Genomic DNA, 19,247 nt, shown 5'->3' with positions numbered 1-19,247 from the left:
TTTAGACTTATCTACATTTTATTGATATGCTGACAACATTTAATGATAAGCACCTTGCAATAATACTACCAGAAAAGAAGCAAGAGTCCAATCAATATATCTGATTTCTCTGTCTTCCCCACCTTTAGGAATGTCCCATGTAATAAAATATGATAGAAGCAGTCATTCTAATGAACCTCACAAAATTATTGAAGCTTTATCATATTTAAATGCCTTCGTTAATGAAGAAACAGCTAAAAGTTTACACGCAGTGTGTCACACACTCATCACAAACATGAATGTCATGGTAATTTTGGGCTTCATATGATGTCTTTGAACTTTTTTCCAGATTGGAATGGTTGTACAGTATACATCTTTAATGCCTTAGAAAACAAGAATTAAGTTAACAAGTTTGAATTTCTTTTCGGATTTATTCATTTAAAGCAAAAAAAAGGAAAAAAGTGGCCTATATTTTAGTGTAATTTAAATTGGGAAGTAATATACAAACGTGAGATTTTGTACCATTATTGCTTTAAATAAAACAGTGGAAATGTGAAGCTGTTTGAGCAGCTTGATTAGGACTGTTAAACTACATGCGTTTTTTGTGGTGTCGCCATGGTTACGAAAACAGCGTCCAGCTGAGCGTGGGGGCGTGGTGTATCATGGGAAAAAGTTTGTAAATCACTTCTAACCTCCGCTGCTGCAAACTCGTGATTGGAAGAAGAGACCAGCTGGCCTGGAAAGAGACAGTTTAACCTGTAAAATTAAACATAATAGCTCCAGTTTGCATTTGTTTTTTCCGGTAAGCTAGTTTGCACTGCTAATGTTTCATAGCAAGTCACAAAATGTGTTTATGTTGTCGTTAGAGTGAGCTAAGGAGCTGAGCTAACGTTAGCATGCTGCTAAATACATATTTTCATATAGCGTCGTCCGTGTCTGGCATTGGAATTTCAGATTTATGTGTCTCATTACCCATTTATTTTACATTTTACAAAAGAAAACAGAAAAGACTTAGCGTACTTTGTTCGCTTTTGTGCTGTCCGCTGCAGATTTGCTGGCTAGTGATGTCTGGGGAGAGGCTACCCAACGGCTTCAGCTCGACCCCTCTCAAAGACTTCCAGCCATCAAAGGACTTTGGCGACGGAATCCTATCCGACGAAGAAGACACTTTTTCTCTGCTTTCTCCAATCTATCATGACAGCTTCGACAGTGACGAAGAAGAACTGAGATCCATCCCAGATCAGCAGACCACTTCCCCCAGAGAGAGGGATGACTCCAGGCTCAGTATTTCACCATTCAGGTGCTGCCGTAAAGCTTTAGTTCAGCTTTAGTTCTGGCTTGTTTGCGGCATAGCTAATTTTATATCTGCGTTTATTTTATAGATGTGAGCTACCAAAAGCGATTTCGGAGCAGCCTGCAGCTTCATCTGCCCGCACTGCGTGGGAAATGTGGTTGGTGAATAAAGCAAAAGAGGAGCGTCTTAAGCAGGAAAAGAAAGTAGAAAAGGCATGCAGCCATTAGTCCCATCCCCATAATAGAAAAGTGTTTTTATTCTGATTGTAATTTGTTGTAGTGACCATTTCACCCCAATAAAAGCTCCGTGTGTCCCCTATATTAGGAGCGCTTACTAAAAGAAAGAAAAGAAAAACAAGAACGGGAGCAGGAACAGAAAAAGCTCATCATGGAAAAGAAGATCCAAGAATGGCTAAAACTTAAAACAGAACAGGTAAACAACTTAAGTAAAATTGTTGTGTTGATCTTCTTATCTGCTACGCTACAGTCTTTTATGTTTCTTGTTATAATTCTAGGAGAGACATGAGCAACTTAAACAAAGAAAGGAGGAGGAGGAGATGCAGAGGCAGCAGGAGAGACGGCGGGAGACTGAACAGAAAGCTCAACAAAAGTACAAAGACTGGCTGCAAAGAAAGAACCAAGAAAAAATAGAAAAGGAAAAGAAGGAGAAAGTAATCAGGCTCTCGTTCAGCTGTCTCTTCTTTTTTAAATTCCAAACGGTTTCTCAGAGATTTCTTTTGTATCTTTTTGACAGGAGGAAGCCTCCCTGAAGGAGGAGCAGGAGATGGAGCGGCGTAGGAGGGCTGAAGAGAAGTTTAAGGAATGGCTGGCAAAGGCGAATGAAAAAAGCAAAGCTAGTCCCAAAAAGCCCAGCTATCCATCAAGTATGTTTATTTGAATCATCTTGGCGTTATTAACAGTGTCTTCGTTTTTGGGTTTATTTTACTCAAACATCATAATCATTCCATAGAGAGACAGTAGCTCATTAGTTTAATTAGACTTCCAGAGATTTATGTGTCACTGTTGCATTGGATTGTTTTTCTCTAGGTCCCTATGACAAATCCTACCCATCGCCTAGTTTTGTCAATCCAATCCCCTGGAAGCCAATCCATGTCCCTCCTCCAGAACCATCCTCCCTCGAGACATCAAGCAAGAAACCTCTGAAACAGAGAAAAAGCCAACAGAGCCTCAGCAACACGTTTAGGCTGAGAAATACTCAGAGTCCAGCACATTTGCAGCAGAAGAGATGACACAGCAGGTTGACGTGTATGAATGTGATGCGGTAGCTTAGTTACGGGCTTAACTGTGATTTCTGCACCACCACAGCTTCTGGGCCAAGACTCTGCTGAGTCACACAATGATTTGTGTTCTCTTAAGGTGGTTGTGGTGAAGACGTATTTGGTTTATGGTTTGTTTTTTTTTAATTAATGGAATTATTCAAATTTTGATATGATGTTTGTGTGACTAGATATTTAAAAGTCCAGAATACAATTTTCTGTAGATGTACTGCAATACATTTTTTTTATTTGGATAAATGTGGCACAGTCAAAGATCTGTTTTGGTCTCATTCATTCTGTGGTCAACAAAACCATGTTTCGTTGCACTGAACAAATAAGGCACCACCCGCACGACAGAAAGAAGGTGGCTGGTGGTCACAGCCAAAGATAGACCCAGCTTGGTCAAGTGCCCCTCACACTTCACACATTGTTCTGTGTCCAGCTGTGCCTTGTTCTTCTGTGGGCTGAGATGACGACAGAATGTAGTGAGGGGGTGGAAAGAGAGAGAGAGAGATTCAGAGCAGTATGCTCAGTCTGTGTTAGCATCTCACTGTGATGCCAATGTGTGAAGCCTGAGGTAAAATGATTTAAATTATGCTTTTCTGGTGTATTTTTGTGTAGTTTGTTCTTGTTCATTCTGTGGTTAACTCTTTACAGTTCCTGATTGCTCTGGAATGTGTTAGCTGGTTGTAATCAGGGAGAAGAGCTTATGTTTTCTTTAATTGTTAATCATTGTGGGGTGGGCAGCTGTTAAAACAAAGATGTGAAGTGATTACATTTTATCGTGAGTAGTTTTTATTGGGTGTAAGGTTGTAGGCTGTTTGCTCTAAGGTATTTGAAGCCTTGTAAACAAAACCTTTCTCCACGTGAAAGACTTAGGTTAGTCACAGGGACACAGTAATTTGAGAAAAAAGTGCTTTATTTTATCCTTGAAAAAAAGTCAAACAGTAATGTTACAACTTAAAAAGTAAGAAGGAACATGAGATAAAATAACATCAACTGCTCAAATCAATCCAAGCAACCAAAACCGATCAGATAAGAAGAAAAGGGGATCTTAAATACCTGCTGATCGGACCAATTTAGACACAAGGGGAACAAAACTAATCAACTAATATTAGAGAAGCAAAAACAAGCTTTAATTTAACTGTTACTCTAACCTAACAGTAATTAAATGCAAGAAGAACTAAATACCTTACTGAGGAAACACACAGAAAATAAACACATTTAACATAAATGACTCTGGCTATCTCCCTATCATCTTGGAATACTTGGTATCTCCCAATCAGTACTTTCTGCATTTAATAGTGGTGCATTCAAAGACACCTCTTTTGCTCGTTACATGCTGGCAGACCATATCATTGATTGGAGAACCCAGCACTGCAAAACCAGAGAAAGAAATTAAAGTAAATCCAACACAGTTAACATATACTCTCAGCAAACTTTATTAGGTATATTTGCTAGTACTGGATTGGAGCTCATTTTGCCCTCAGAACTGCATTAATTGCTCACAACGTTGATTCAACAAAGTGCTGGATAATGGTCTTCTGAGAGTTTGGTCCACATTGACAGGATAGCATCACTTAGTTTAGGATGTGGTGCAAATCTGCCTTTCCACCACATCCTAAAGGTGTCCTTCTGGATTGACATCTGTTGACTGTGAAGGCCATTTGAATACAGTGAATTCACTGTCATGTTCAAGAATCCAGTTTGAGATGATTTTACTTGGTGCATTACCCTGCTGGAAGACGTCACCATAAGAGCACTCAGACCAGCCCGTATTGGACCAATAATCATACCACATTCAAAGTCATTTAAATCATCTTTCTGGCCTATTCTGATGCTCGGTTTGCACTTCAGTAGGTCATCTTGACCACGTCCACATGCTTAAATGCAGTGAGTTGCTGCCATGTGATTGGCCGATTAGATATTTGTGCAAAAAACCAATTGAACAGGTGTACCTAACAAAGTGGCCAGTGAGTGTACAAAAGTTAACGTATTTTTTCCAAGAAATTCTAAGCAAGAGTGTGATATATCAAATGTATGGGGTTACTGATTTTTATAGTTGCATGGCTGCAAGTGTAGCAGTCACACCCTCTTAAAATGGGAAGTCTGCACTCAGAGTGAACCTTCAACACTTTTGTTCACTCCTATAATTTACGGTAAGTTCTAGCTACTAATTTTAGCTCAACCTTTAAGAGCTTTTGGTAATGAATGATTGCTGTCTGGCTCTTTCAGGTATTGCGTCCTGTTAAACATACAAAGAAAATCCATATCCCAAGATGCAGTGGTGCAGGTGGGCTGGCAGTTGGAAATCACAACTTCCAACACAGGTAGGAGGTGTGTCTTATACTGCCTCAGAAGTAAACTGAGTGGCGCAGGGGTGTAGCAAGCACAAAGAGTGACAGTCTAAAGGGCAGAAGGACAGAATCTACTTGTGTTTCAAGAATGTGACTACTGGTGTAATGTAGATATGGAAACCAACTCATGATGAAGAAACAGCTTTTGGATTCCGACTTGTCTTTCTCAAGGAATATTGATTTTTATCCCTGCTATGGAATACTTGAGCTGATTGTGTAATCTTTTCTGATTGTTGAACAAAGGTTAAAGAATGGGTTTAAGATAGCAGAAGAAAAAAGCAAGCTGCTACACTAGATTTGACAGATTAGATTTGACAGAACCTTTACTTTTTATTAAGCTCTGGATGGAACTTTCACCAGGGATCAAACTGTGTTACTTCTGGCAGTAGACAACTGACTTTCCCCTTTCTTTCTCAAGGATGTGACTGCTGTTTGTGTAAATATTCTAAGTTCTTATTGACACAACTTGGAAGGGACCGGTTCATTTGCACTGAGGCCCAAAGGTATTGGGTCTCGTCTTTCAGCGACAGTGTTTTTTTTCCCCTCTCTCTCTGTTCCTCTCGTCACCATGCAGACTGCTGGGCCAGAGATTGAAGACTCTTTTGACTTTCTTTTTAAAATCATCTTGGTTGGTGACTCAGATGTTGGGAAGACCTGCGTGGTGCAAAGCTTCAAATCTGGCATCTTCATCGAAAAGCAACAAAACACCATTGGTGTTGACTTTACTGTTCGTACCCTGGACATTGATGGCAAGAAGGTGAAGGTAGATGACTTTTATTTTAAGCACTTGCATCACAGATGATAGTGCAGTCATGTCCACATATTTAGGTGCGTGCAATTTATGAGATCCGTGTGGGTGCACTCTTGTCTTAAAGTAAAGAATTCCTTTTGTTTTAGTTCTTCAGAGAAAGGGGAGGGGCTGACAACCTGTCTGTAATATCCTCAGTGTTTCTGTTAGCTTTCTGGGTGTGTTGATTTATTTAGCTGCTAGTTTATAATTCTGTTTAGACATTTGCAGACATTTGTTCAGAAACAACTGCAAACGGCAGACAAACCTGACATCATACTTGAATAACTTAAGAGTTGTACACTGTTGATTCTTAACCTACTCTGTATAACCGGTTAACCCATATTTGTGTTATCTGTGTTTTGCAGATGCAGGTGTGGGACACTGCGGGACAGGAGCGTTTCCGCACCATAACTCAAAGCTACTACCGCAGTGCCCATGGGGCGATGGTGGCCTATGACATCACTCGACGCAGCACATTCGAATCGGTTCCACACTGGATCAGGGAAGTGGAGCTGTACGGAGCTGCCAGTGTGGTGCTGATACTCATTGGTATGTAAACTGTCTGCACAGAGCAGAATATATTTTTGAGTTGTAGATGTTGTCACAAAAAACAAGTTAAGGGACTTTCAGTGTCTTCCATATCTGTCACAAAATCAATTCAAACAACAAAACAAAAATCACTTGCAAAGTCATTAGCAGATCCGTAGATTGTGCTAATAAAGGGATGAACATGGTCACCAAAAAGACTGAAGTAGACTGTGGTGTTTAACAATGTGTTAACAATATGTGCCAAGAAAATATCCCAAACAATGTCACACCACCAGCAGCAGCTTTAACTGTTGATATAAGGCAGGATAAATCTATACTTTCATGATTATATTAAATCCTGATCTCACTAACTGAATGCAGTATTGTTGTATTAATTTGCAATAGGTCAATGACATGAAAGAGCATACCAGTGAGGGAGAGTATTTTTATGTAGAGTTTAGATGTTCTTGTGTCTCTGTAGGTAGTGTATCATGTAGCTTCCACCTACAGACCAAAGACATATGCATAATGTCTTTGGTCTGCATAATGTGTGCTAAAACAGCGATTCCGGTGTGGGACTGTTATCTGTATTAACCCTAAAAAAAATGTATCTTATAGTTAACGTCTACTAAGTTTGTTGGGAAAGACGTAATTCCAAAAAGTCAGAAACCTGCCCCATGTTTTTGACGGGTAAAGTTTAACCTCCTGGCGTCCACATATGTGGACATCACATTTTGGGTTATTTAGACCAAAATACTTAATTTTGCTCTACAAGGGCCTGATATCCACTTACGAGGACATTATACTGCTACTGTTCTATCGAAATTTTAAACGAATATCCTCATATATGGCTCTCATTTTTCTTAGAAACAAAAATTGGGTAAAAAAAAATATCTGGTAATTCTTTGTTTTTACATTCATTGGGTCCCAATCAGCCCAAATATCAAAGAGAAATTAAAAATGCATGCTGTGGAAGAGTTTGGGTCTTAGGAGGTTAAATGTGATCTGAAGACTTGGTTGTAGTAAGTGTTGCACTAAAAGAATAATTTAACTGAAAATGATACAAATCATAGCTGCAAATATCTGCTTCACTTCTGTTTTTACCAACTCTGGTTCTGTTCACCACTGCAGGTAATAAGTCAGACCTCCATGCTAAGAGACAGGTGCTCTTTGAGGATGCTTGCAATCTGGCAGAAAACAGTGGTGTGCTGGCTGCTCTGGAAACCTCAGCCAAGGAGGCCCAGAACATAGAGGCTGCCTTCATTCTTATGGCTCGAGAACTAATGGCACGCAATGGTATGACCATCATAAACGAGTCCTCTGAAAACTCTCCTCAGTTCATGCTGAGTAACAACTCTCACCCGGTCCCTAGTGCCGTGGCTACAGATAAAAAGTGTGGGTGCCGAGAAGGCTGAAGCAGGGAGTCACTCGAAGAGTGGGAATGGAGGCCCGAATACTCAATTTACCTGTTTCTCTACCAGGGAATGGGATGTTATTTAAAGAGAAACTGTGTGTTGCAATGTGTGTGTGAATATTGGTTTTGTATGTTTTGACTTTTTAATATTTAACATGTTGTAATATTATTCTGAGGATAATGAATGTGATGACAAACCACTCCTCTGCCAGAGGACTCTGTACACAGACTCCAGCACAGTAAACACTACAGTTTTACATGTAACCTTTTGTCGTTTTAATCCCTTTTTTTAAAAGGTTCTTTCACATCATATGGCTTTTGAAGTACAATGCCACAGGTTTAAGTCACCTGCAAATCACACATTGTTAAACCAGTTACAAATGTAAAAACTGTATTTTCAGTGGCGCTGTAACTATAACTGCAGTCCTCTACTGTTAAATTCCACCAACTTCAGAAAATAAGACTAGTTCTTTTCAAAATAAAATTTAACATGCTGCTGCCTGAAGTCAAAAAATGATGTAATACACTCATAGCTGGAACTTAAATAGAGCTTATACATTTATGTTTAAAAAAATAATTAGGTAAAATATGACAGCAGTACAAACAAATTAGGACCTTAGGTCTTTTTTTTTGACTGTGCAAATGCCTGAAGTGGTACTGTCACAAAACTGTGTCTTTGTACAGCTCTTTCTGAATCAGTCTAAACTTGCTGGAAAGATGTAACGGTGGAGGAATTCCAACTGAAATCCACCCATGAGCTTATCAATACTTTAAAGTACTAAAATGTGTAATTCAACAACTTAATGTATGTACTCAAAAACCTGAATTTTAAATTAATTTTATTTTTATATAAAAGGTGAGAGGACAGATAGTCCATTTAAAAGAAACAGTGATGTCTATTATTGAAAACTTAAACTTTTTTAAAAGAATTCAGCAGTGGTCTGATGCACTATTATGGATGACTGATTTAAAATGCAACTTCTATGTATTCGATGTTAAAACGGCATATTATTCCTTTTCACAGCTGACTCTATGGCTCGTTATAACACAGTAACAGCTACTTCTCCCCTGTAATAATTAAGGGAATGGTTTGATAACCTGTTGCTAATGGTGAAAGATCAGACTATGAGATGGAGACAGAACCTAGGACCCCTACTGTAGTGGCCAGCCTTCCTGCTTAAATACCAACTCAACCGCCTCCTTCACATCATGCACCACGAAGGACGGTTGAGTGAGGCTGGGATCGAAGCGGAAGTCTCTGTGACCATGGAAGATGCGTTGTTCTGTGACTGTTTGTGTTGGGTCTGAGAGCAGCTCCTGTTGGTCTTTGCTGTACACTCCTGTGCACACCAGGATTGAGCTACATCCCTCGGGCAGATCCCTTTCTGCCACACCTGAAGCTCCACCTAGTTCTGCTGATGTCATTTTAGGGGTGTCATCAACAGCTGAGGGATCTATACTTCCACCAGCACTCTGAGCCTGCATCTGTGCCTTGGTGTGACGAGAAGACTGGAGGTAGCGATTGTAGAGGTTGGCGCCATATATGTCGGCCATGGGATTATCACTATGAAAAAAAAAAGGACTCAGTTCAAATTATTTTTTAAACTGAATTTCTAAGTGTTAAATGTAGACTGAAAAACTCACCCTATAGCATACACCCTCTTCACAGGCGTGTTCCAGCCAAGTCTTTCAGCCTGCTGTCTAATCAGCAGCTCAGCGTAGTTATAAGTCACCACACTGGGCTTCCCAATCAGAGCCTCGTACTTGAGTTCGTATCCTGTGACCTTCTTGTACAGAGACTCTAAGCACACCAGGAACATACCATGACCAAACCTGTGATGCAAGGAACATGAAATACAGTGTTGTGAAAAAGTCTTTGTTTTGTTCCCTTTCTTAGTTTTTTGCACATTTGTCATATTTGTGATTTTAACGTTACAGATCAAACTAATTTTAATATTGGACATAACCTGAGTAAATACAGTTTTTAAATTATTTTATTTATTAAGGGAAAAGCTATCAAAACCAACTTGGTCCAATGTGAAAAAAACCTAAACCTAATAACTGGTTGTGACACACTTGGCAAGCAAGCATTTGTGGAGAAGCTTTGTCCCACTCCTCTTTAAATAATTGTTTTAATTCAGGCACATCAGAGGGTTTTCAAGGATGAACTGTCCGTTTAAGTTCAGATGCCAAAGCATCTCAATTGGAATTAAGTCTGGACTTTGAATAGACCACTCCATAATCTTCATTTTGTTTTGTTTTTTAGCCATTCAGAGGTGTACTTGCTGGTGTGTTTTGGATCATTGTCCTGCTGGACGTCCTTTAGATGTCGTTCTGGGTTCTTTTGTGACCTGCTGGATAGGTGATGCGCTCCTGGGATCATTTTAGTACACCAGGCACTCTTGGGAAGGTTCACCTGTGTTCCACGTTTTCTCTCATAGCTTTCACTGTGATTTGCCTTTGTACCCCTTTCTGACTGTCTAGAGTATGGCATGATGTGTTGCTTTCTTGAATAATTTTGCCTAATTCACTTAAGTTCTATTTAAGAGGTTTCTTTATTCAACAGGTTTCTCAGTAATCAGGCCACTGTGGCTGGTGAAGCTGAACTCAGCTCTCAAATGTGGTTAATCAAAATTAATTCATGATTTAATGAGAGATCGATCACTTTTTCACACAGGGCCAGGTAGGTTTTGATAATAGTGCTTTTCCATGGCACTGTATAACAAGAATACTGTAAAATTTGAAGGTTATAATATTTCAGACTGTGGTGTTGATGTGTACCGGGGATTCCAGGCCTCTGCCATCCACAGCAGGTCCATGTTACATGCCAGGACGGGGATGTGAGGATAATGCGCTGAACTCCAAGTGCTGCCTGGGTTCCCACCAGTTAGCAGCACGTCAACAATAAGCTGGAGGTTGGTCTCCCATCTAATAGGCTCACCAAATAAAACAACAGCTGTAGGACCAAATAAAAACAAAAACATACAATTAGGCCACATTACCAGAAAATCATTCATTCTCAGGGATTATGTAATGACTGCGCAAAGGAAACATACCATCTATTGGCCGTAAACCTTTAGTGGGCGGCACCTGAAGGACATTATGCACAGTTGGCAAGACGTGTAACTGAACTGAACATAAATTGATTAAACAGTATTACTTACAACATCTTTGGGTCTTCTATTGTGATCCACAACATCTAGGACTGGGTACGCTTCTCTGAGCACATCTATAGTAACAACATCCTGAAAGCCCAGGCTGAAGTTTGGCAAGTTAAAGTCAAACCGGTTGAGCAGGAATTACAAGCGGGAAATATGTAGAAAATCTTAACAGTGTTTTGGGTATTTGGTGTTTTTTTGTAACATGTTTTCCAATGTTTAATTTATTGCATTTCTTTATATTTCAAATAACAATGTTTGACTTGAATAAAAAAACAAACAAAAACGAAATCCCACTAACTCAAAAAACCAAAAAAATCTGTGAAAGGGCTTCACAGAGACTGTCAAGCAGTAAAGGGAACAAAGGGTGAAACGATTAAACACTGATAACAAAGTGGAGCATGGAGAAAAACAAGTGAATAAACAGAACATTCAGCTTGAAAGGTCAACATCCAGAGTGCAGGCACCAGATTGCCCGAGTTATTGCAGGATACTTATGAGCGACTTCCTCTACTGGACCCTGTCCGGAGACCAGCACACGCATTTTGTGGAACTGGGTAAACATTCGCAAAGGACTATGGGATAGCATCACCTGGTCTGGAGACACCTGAGATAAAGGGAGTCTAGAGTAAATGGCTGATATTAAAGAATATTAAAAACAAAATACACGAGACAAAGCAACCTGATAATGTTTTAAAAGGCTCTCAATTTACCTCCACCTCAAGCAGATGTGACAGATGTTCCGCTTTTGTCTGCCTCATGCAGTTCCCAGCATTAGTGACAAACACCACAGGGACCTTGTATTTTCCACTGCGGTCCACCAGGTTTTTGAAGCACTGCTTGGCTGCAGGGATCGGAGTCTTGCCTCTCACCAGCACCCCATCAATGTCAAAGAGGAGCCCGAAGGAGCTGCTTGCCTGAGGAGGGAGCAGGCGACAGAGTGGGGACAAGTGTAGTATGACAACATAAGGTTACTCATTAACTGATACTGCATTCTGAGCAGTCTTTGAGAGCTCATCGCTGCAGGCACACTGAACTGAGTGAGACTTTGATCCCACTGCAGCTTCTATGAGCCATGCAGCATAGTTTTATTAAAGTTTGTGATTGAACACTGATGAATAGATACTAAAGTAATCTATATTGTACTATATACTATAGTATACTAAAAATACAATGATCAATGTGTGCAGTGAGTAGCCTCAGCATGCTCTCCTGCTGGGACATTCAGTCTCTGGCCTTTTGCTCCACCATCTCGTAAGTTTCTACATATTTATAATAATTGCTCTGAGATTTTAGCTTATTATATTAAATAGTTTCCTAGATATTGTTTAAGAAAGAGCCCATCCACTCACTTTTTTCACACACTGAAATTTAAGGAAATATTCTAATATAAATATCTCAAAGTTCTTTCACTGACATTTCTTACCATAAAATTTAATGAGGATCTGTGTTTGACAAATAAAAATTTTGAAAAACATCCATGCATTCCTTATAAGTCCCTTACAAGTTTGGTGTGCATTGTAAACATATAAAAAGTACTTTATAAAAATGTAAAATGTGGCACATTTGTCCTCTGACCTCTCCTTCAAGGTCAAACAACGTCAAACATTTATTCTTTTATCTTCAAAATTATGTTTAGAATCCTACTGCCATTGTTTGTATTGGCAACATTTAGGAAATGATATTGGTATATGGGGACTAAAAATAATATAGTCTGCATCCAAATGATGTTATATTTGACCTCTGACCTCAAGCTTTCTTTGTGGAGTTGACTCCAAAATGTATTACATCGTTAAAGAAAGTATTATCAAGAAAAACGAGCTGCAAATCAGTACCTATTATCCGTTACCCACTCCTACATAATATTTGTATAATCAAAGTAAACATCTGTAATCCTACCTTTACCTAATTTTTACTGCACTATTTTTACTCGCTTCTTAAAATAATTTTTTTTTTAAACAAAGAAAACAAAATTCATACATACAAAATGTAATACTTCCCTTAATAGTGGGTGTTTGCACTCTGAGTGCTTCTTCTTGTAAAATACAACTACGTCATTCAGAAATTGTGAGTCGTCTTTCCCACTGTGATTTTTTTATTAGCTGTTTTCAAATATGGCACTCTGCAGGACTGCTTGACTTTTTTAGTTAGCCAATACCCAGACACATGAGACAAATGTGAAGTTGTGTTCAAACATGGTCTGAGATTTCAAAGTGTGGAAAAAGACTTGAAAGTGGGTGAATGGGCTTTAACAAAAATCTAGAAAAGAGACTAGGACTTCACAGAAATCACCGGATATGTCCAAACTTTAGATTAGAACATTTATATTTAAGTCAAAGATTGCTGAGCAGAAAATGTTAAAAAAATTGGATAACTTGAGCTTGAATACTCTTCTGTCAGGATACATTTCTTTGACAGGTAGCACTGAAATGGGATGGAGCGCCACCGTCCAATCGTCAGTGCTTTCAATCAGCACTCCCGTCTCCACTCTCGTTAATACAGTTTGTACAAAGCGTTGACTTACATGGCTATAACATCTTGAAGCCGAAGACTGGGTGTTCGCTTGCTTTGCTGCTCCCTCACAGCTTGATTTCAGCAGCTGCCAGCCACTCTTTAAATATCTCACTCTCTGCATTGTTTCAGGCACTTTAGTGGAAAAGGCGACGTGTAAACAACAACAACAGGCACGACCGAGCTAGCTTTAGCTGCGCCAACGGTTACGGCTAACTTAGCAAATGTGACCGCTGAAGAACCGGGTCATGATATTTTCATCAGTCTAAGTCAATACCATACTCTGCGCTCCTCATACTGTAATATACGGTTGTATACCGAGGCGGTACAATTTGTCATAGCTCTGAGGACGCATGCGCAAAGAAGCAAACCGTTGAACTTCCAGGTCCAATATTACGTCAACAACGGAAACCCACACGTTTATCATTTTTGTAGAAATGAAAGTCACTTTCTAACTTACTAACTTTGAAACTCAATAAACTCTGTACCTGAACATAATACTAATATTATTATTTATTTATTAGTTTCAACATCATGTATATATAACTGTAAATTTCATGGCAAAGATACTAAACTATATTATCTTTTAAAAAAGACCCCAAAAAATTACATTTTATGATTAGCATGTTTGCATTCCCCCCCCCGTCTAATTTTCCTCATTTCTAACACATTTCATGTATAGTTGTATAAAACAAAACTAATATACGAATAATTATTTTATTTTTTTGTACATATTTTTTCTTGATTATTTGCATTTAGTTTTACAAAAACTTTACTTAATTTTATCTGGGTTATTATAACCAGTATCAAGGTTTGTTTATATTTTTACCTACTTCAGTTAGGTTAGTCATTCTCCTTTGCAGACGCCTTTGTGCAACCCACCTCCACCTCTCATCACTCAAAATCCATTCAAGCCACCTTCATCTCAGCTCCAGGGGGTCCTGCTCTAATCCCTTTTACAACCAGGGTCCATTCCGCTGAGACAGGCCATCGGAGTCTAACCGTGTATATTCTGTTCATCAATAAATCACTTTCATCCTTTCTAATAATCTCTCCTTATTGAAATGCTTATATGTAACACATTAGTAAGCATAAAATCTATGTCATATTTTTTTTAAAAAAAATACATGATTTTAAAAGTACAAATAAATTCATATTCAGTAAACTTTGAATAGTATGTACTTGTTTCAATAAAGGTTACACATTTGATGTGGAACATGAACGTCTGTTCCATGATCCCAAGATGACATCCAACATTCATCTGTATATGAAAATTTAAAAAACTGCCCAATTCAAAAAATAAAAATGACAACCATTTGGTTGTCACAGTAAAAAAAATCCAAAGCTGCATCTTTTTTAATTAAATATAAAGAACTGATTGTACACTGATTTAAAATAACTGTCAACGATTTTTATTGGTCCAAAGCACAAAATATCAACAACATTTAGTCTAGTTTTCTAAAATAAACACAGCAGAATAAGCAGCCATAACAGAGATAAACACAGCTACACATTACAGAAAATATCAGAGCATTATCCTCAGCTGTATCTTAGCTCATTTTCAAGTCCATAGATTTTTGCCTTCAGAGCCATCAGCTCGCCCTGAACCTTTTTGGTCCTGGCATTGGTTTGTCGTACTTCATGAAGGATGGCTAAGTCCTGGTTGGGCCCCACATTCAAGGTAACCTGATGAAAAGAGAATCTCCCAGTCAATACTTACTAAAATGTGATTTTGTACATGAGCAAGGTGGAAAAGATAAAGGAAGATGAGTGAAAGTTTTGCTTAACTTTGTTTTGCATTAAAATTAAAGTAATTCACAGTGCTTATAATATGTAAAAACAAGCACAGGCATGCTGAGATCACAAATAACTTTCTAACAAAAATCAATTGGTCACACGGTTTGGATCTTTTTACCTTCAGAAGCTGTTTTTCTACATCTTTGAGTTTCTGTCTGAGGAGTTTAAGGTCCGCCTTGAAGCCCTCCACCTCCATCACCCTCCTCTTCTCCAACGCCTCATAACGCTGAGTCATCAGCTGGAGGCGCTTGGCCATTTTCTCTGAACGTTCCTGCACATGGAAGCAAGGTATCAGTAAAAAGAAACTTGGTGATCGCCATCAATATCAGATACCATTTAATCAGAGATGTGTATAAGGCTTGTACAGACTGTCAAACTGGTGTACCTTGAATATTTCCCTGCCCACATCCCCTTCCTCTCTGATTTGGGACAGTTCTGTTTCAAGAGTAATGCACTGCTCCCTGTACATGTCTGCCAGACGGTTGGCTTGCTTCAGCTCCTCCTGCAATATCTGTTTGAAAAAAGAATAAAGAAAAAAACAAAAGACTACAATGAACTTGCCAAAAAACTGTGATTTATTCTGAGGACATTAATAAAAGGCATTTATACGACATCGCAAAATGGAATCAGGAAATGCTTCTTACAGACTTTCATGAACACAAACAGATAGTTAATGTTACCTTTAGCTCCTCTTTGTGTGGCTGATCTGACTCTGACTGAGGCTGAGGGAGGGCTGTGCTGCTGCTGGGCTGCCACGTTCGCCCCAACTCAGTGCTGACACCCCTGGCCTTCCTAAGACGGCTGTGGCAGGAGTCCAGTTCCCTCAGCAGGCGATCCTTCTCCACCATCCAGCTCTTCTCATTAGCTCGTGTGTCAAACTTTAGCTGTAAAAAATCTCTGGTGCTCTCATGCAACAGGTTCTGAGTTCGCTGGAGTCTGACATGTCAAAGGAGATAAATAAAAGTAAATCTGGAAATTTAATGTCAGCCACAGCGATATCACTTCAAAAAGAAGACAAAAGTCTAGAGGTTTGTTTTACAAACAGCTATAAGTCACAATGATAAATAACTAAAAATACAGACATCATAAACTATATAAACTATAAGACTAACTTGTCAGTCAGAGCAGCAATGCGGTCCTGATCTCTCTGCCGCTGTGCCTCGGCCTCTTCTGTTTTAATCTTTCGATCCTCCAGGAGAGCGTCCACCTGCTCTTTGGCCAGGCGAGTCTGCTCTTCCATTTGAGCCTGCAACGCCTCCACCTGGAGACATGTGCCACAAAATGTAAACACAGGACGCACAAGAGAAAGAAATGTTTAACTTTCTGTAACAGATCATATAAATGAAATCCCATTTCATGCATACATAAAGTGGGCCCATACCTGTAGCAACAATGTCTGTTTCTCATTGTTGTACTGTTTCAAGCTCTCTCCATTTTCCCTATCTGCAAATTTAGTTCTCCTGCCACTCTCTGCTTAAATATAAAATCAAAATGGCATGGTCATTACAAAAGGCTGGTTTAAATACATAAGTAGTGATGACTTGATTAAAAAACAAACAAAAACAACAACAACAACACAAATAAAATACATTCACATTTTCTTGAATAATCAGACGAAAGAAAATAATATTATTTGTAGAAAAATATATTTTCAAACCTTTCCTGGTTGCAGCAGGTCTCAAATTTGTTGGCCTAAGACTTAGATTTTCCTCCAATCTGGACTCTGGGTACCTCTGTGAGATAGTGACCTGAAATATAGCAATAATAGTAGTACAATAGTATTTTTAACTACTCTGGGAGCTTCAATGTCATAACCCTAAACAACTGCCTGACTGCATTACCATGATAACAAACGGAGGCTTGCTTTTAGAAGGACTTTGCTAATATCATTAAAAATGCTGTAGTTCTGTTTAGCAGCACCAGCCAATCCAGTGTATCTTACTGAGATTATAAATTTGAGTTCAAAGCATCGACTGAGAAAATGACCTACAATAAAGTAAGCACGCACCTTGTGAGGAGGTTCCTGGTGGAAATATGTCATCTCTCCTGTATCAGGACCCACAAGAGCAAGAAGGTGTTGGATTTTCTTCCTGTCCTCCAGCTCTCTGTAAAACAGTGGCTAGATGGTAATAAAGTTTTATACACAGAAGCAACAACAGATAATGGTGGTTACAAGTTATTAAGATATCAAATGCCACACACCTACTGCTATCAGTCAAGAATAACTTGTATAGGCTTCTACTTTCTTAAAGAAATATGTTAACATATATCTGTGCATTCCACTGGTTTTAATTATTAAAAATATGTAAAAAAATATATATATATACTTGGTCAGTTGCAGTAAGCCAGATGGTATTGGTCACTATTAACAGAATAGTAATCATTCTCTGCAGGCACTGTGACTCACTTTTATCAATATTAAATGCTATACTTAAGGTTGAACTGTACACCTACCTGATCTTTAGTCTGTCGTTTTCTGCATAAAGCCGCAGAGACTGCTCTCTCTCTTGGAAAAGGTAGACCTGCATGTCACTCAGAGCACTCTGAAGCTCTGCAATCTCTCCTTCGCGCTGTCGTATTTCCCACTGTAGCTTATGCTTTCAGGGCATTATGAAGGGAGGCAAGATTAGTTAGGCAAAGATTCTTTGGCACAAATGGCTTAAAATCAAAGCCTCTCACATTGACTCCCATCTCTCACCTGATCTTCAGTGAGGCTTTTATACTTTTCCAGCATCTGCAGCAGCTCCAAGTGCTCGCTATCAAACTGGGCAATCTTCTGTCTGTAGAACTCCAGAAGCTCTCTGGATGGACGCAGTTGTGCCAGACGCTCGTGAATAGGGGGGAGTGGCGAGTCAAGCTCCTGACCCGGGGTACGAATATTAGTCCTGTTGGGTAAAAAACAGAAAAAGAAAACAAAGAACATGAAGCATTTTGAAGATGATGATACTGGCATACAATTTACATTTGGGCATTGAAGACTCACACTTTGGTTGTAACTGTAACAGCTACAATATCACAGCACTTTACCAATGACATATAAACTGCGTAAAGGATTACCCAGGAATTTAAACCCATTTAGGTAATAACGCTTAATCCATGTGGGATGAGTCTGTAACAGTCGGGGAACCAGACTGTCACAATAAATCCAAGTATCATTTAGGGAGATTAAAGTAAAAAGCATTACTCTGGCTCACTCTGTGCTATGGCAACAAAAGTCCAGCGTTCAGCGTGTCAAATGCATGTTCATTACCTGTGTGGTGTTGCATGTTTCTTTGGGGACCCCATCCTGTTGCAGACACTGTAAATAAAATGGAAAATAAATATACGGATGCTTAGAGGATTTTCATGAAATAATCAGTTGTTTTTAAATCATGAACACTTAAAACAGTTTTGTGGTTTTAATATTCACATACTTTAAGAGTCCAATTATGTAAAGAGCTTAAACGGAGTGAGCAGAACAGATATAATTATACAAATAGTGAAATACAGCATTAGAAAAAAATAAACACATCTTGTATTAGGAATTGGTGGACAAGCAAAAATATTACCCTTTGCAGTATTTCTAATTATTATGACACGTTACATAATCGGGGAATACGTCAACTAAAAGAACTTCTAGAGTGGCATTTTGCAATAATAGTGACGCGGTAACACTATCTGGATTGCAGAGCTAACAGGGTAATTTATACCAGTCGTGTATCTCGGTTGCCACAGACTGGGCGGTAGGGGGAGCGGGACTTTTAAAACCAGTCCGCTATTCTTGCCGAGGGATAATTTAACGCTTTAAACCCATATTAAACTGCCACGTCAATGATTCAGTTGGGCATAAAGAACTTGTACTTCACATAAAAAATAATCTATAAAAAAAAAAGTGTCGTAGCAAAATGAGTCGCTATTAGGTATGTTTTATTTTTCATGGTGATGAATTCATGAGAAATAAGAAATGTCATATTATATGGCGCACCAATATAGCTGTCGTACGTTTTTCCAGGTTTTCCTTTCGCTTAAATACTTCTGAATTTTACTCACCCGTTACAACTTTAAACAGTCTAGCAGCACCGCGGTGTTGTTCTTTTGAAACCAGGAAGTTACCGCCCCTTTTTCTTCTTCGTAGGAAACTCAGCCGCAACAGACGTTATTTTG

General features: G+C 39.0%; 4 protein-coding genes across 5 annotated transcripts; 2 read left to right on the top strand and 2 right to left on the bottom strand.

Annotated features, from left to right (window-relative positions):
* The first annotated feature begins 657 nt into the window (after positions 1–657).
* On the top strand, positions 658–2,757 carry ccdc34 (coiled-coil domain containing 34). Its single transcript, XM_063480040.1, has 7 exons — positions 658–781; positions 1,029–1,279; positions 1,362–1,485; positions 1,598–1,705; positions 1,788–1,943; positions 2,027–2,156; positions 2,320–2,757. The coding sequence occupies exons 2-7, from the start codon at positions 1,044–1,046 to the stop codon at positions 2,520–2,522; spliced, it is 957 nt and encodes a 318-aa protein (XP_063336110.1). The 5' UTR covers positions 658–781; positions 1,029–1,043; the 3' UTR covers positions 2,523–2,757.
* Positions 2,758–3,010: 253 nt separating this feature from the next.
* LOC134631570 (ras-related protein Rab-19) lies at positions 3,011–7,639 on the top strand. Its single transcript, XM_063480041.1, has 5 exons — positions 3,011–3,126; positions 4,785–4,879; positions 5,481–5,669; positions 6,062–6,245; positions 7,356–7,639. The coding sequence occupies exons 2-5, from the start codon at positions 4,829–4,831 to the stop codon at positions 7,637–7,639; spliced, it is 708 nt and encodes a 235-aa protein (XP_063336111.1). The 5' UTR covers positions 3,011–3,126; positions 4,785–4,828.
* Positions 7,640–8,788: 1,149 nt separating this feature from the next.
* hdhd5 (haloacid dehalogenase like hydrolase domain containing 5) lies at positions 8,789–13,653 on the bottom strand. The gene is made up of 8 exons (XM_063480038.1): positions 13,321–13,653; positions 11,510–11,713; positions 11,291–11,403; positions 10,803–10,896; positions 10,695–10,728; positions 10,420–10,594; positions 9,283–9,471; positions 8,789–9,202 (listed from the first exon to the last, which is right to left on the bottom strand). Exons 1-8 carry the CDS (start codon positions 13,429–13,431, stop codon positions 8,791–8,793), a joined length of 1,332 nt encoding a protein of 443 aa, XP_063336108.1. The 5' UTR covers positions 13,432–13,653; the 3' UTR covers positions 8,789–8,790.
* Positions 13,654–14,733: 1,080 nt separating this feature from the next.
* ccdc77 (coiled-coil domain containing 77) lies at positions 14,734–19,231 on the bottom strand. 2 transcript variants are annotated; one of them, XM_063481214.1, is made up of 12 exons: positions 19,134–19,231; positions 18,355–18,402; positions 17,803–17,989; positions 17,559–17,701; positions 17,113–17,209; positions 16,762–16,852; positions 16,486–16,577; positions 16,217–16,365; positions 15,785–16,040; positions 15,490–15,615; positions 15,223–15,375; positions 14,734–14,993 (listed from the first exon to the last, which is right to left on the bottom strand). In XM_063481214.1, exons 2-12 carry the CDS (start codon positions 18,387–18,389, stop codon positions 14,847–14,849), a joined length of 1,476 nt encoding a protein of 491 aa, XP_063337284.1. In that variant the 5' UTR covers positions 18,390–18,402; positions 19,134–19,231; the 3' UTR covers positions 14,734–14,846. The 2 variants fall into 2 exon arrangements, with proteins under 2 accessions (XP_063337284.1, XP_063337285.1); XM_063481215.1 differs by having other exon boundaries at positions 16,486–16,574; positions 19,134–19,230.
* Between the last annotated feature and the right edge of the window lie 16 nt (positions 19,232–19,247).

This window comes from Pelmatolapia mariae, linkage group LG7 (assembly GCF_036321145.2).
Source record: "Pelmatolapia mariae isolate MD_Pm_ZW linkage group LG7, Pm_UMD_F_2, whole genome shotgun sequence".
In the NCBI taxonomy this organism is placed as follows: Eukaryota; Metazoa; Chordata; class Actinopteri; order Cichliformes; family Cichlidae; genus Pelmatolapia; species Pelmatolapia mariae.
The sequence above is the reverse complement of the archived record's forward strand: the minus strand, read 5'-3'. Positions and strand labels throughout refer to the sequence as shown.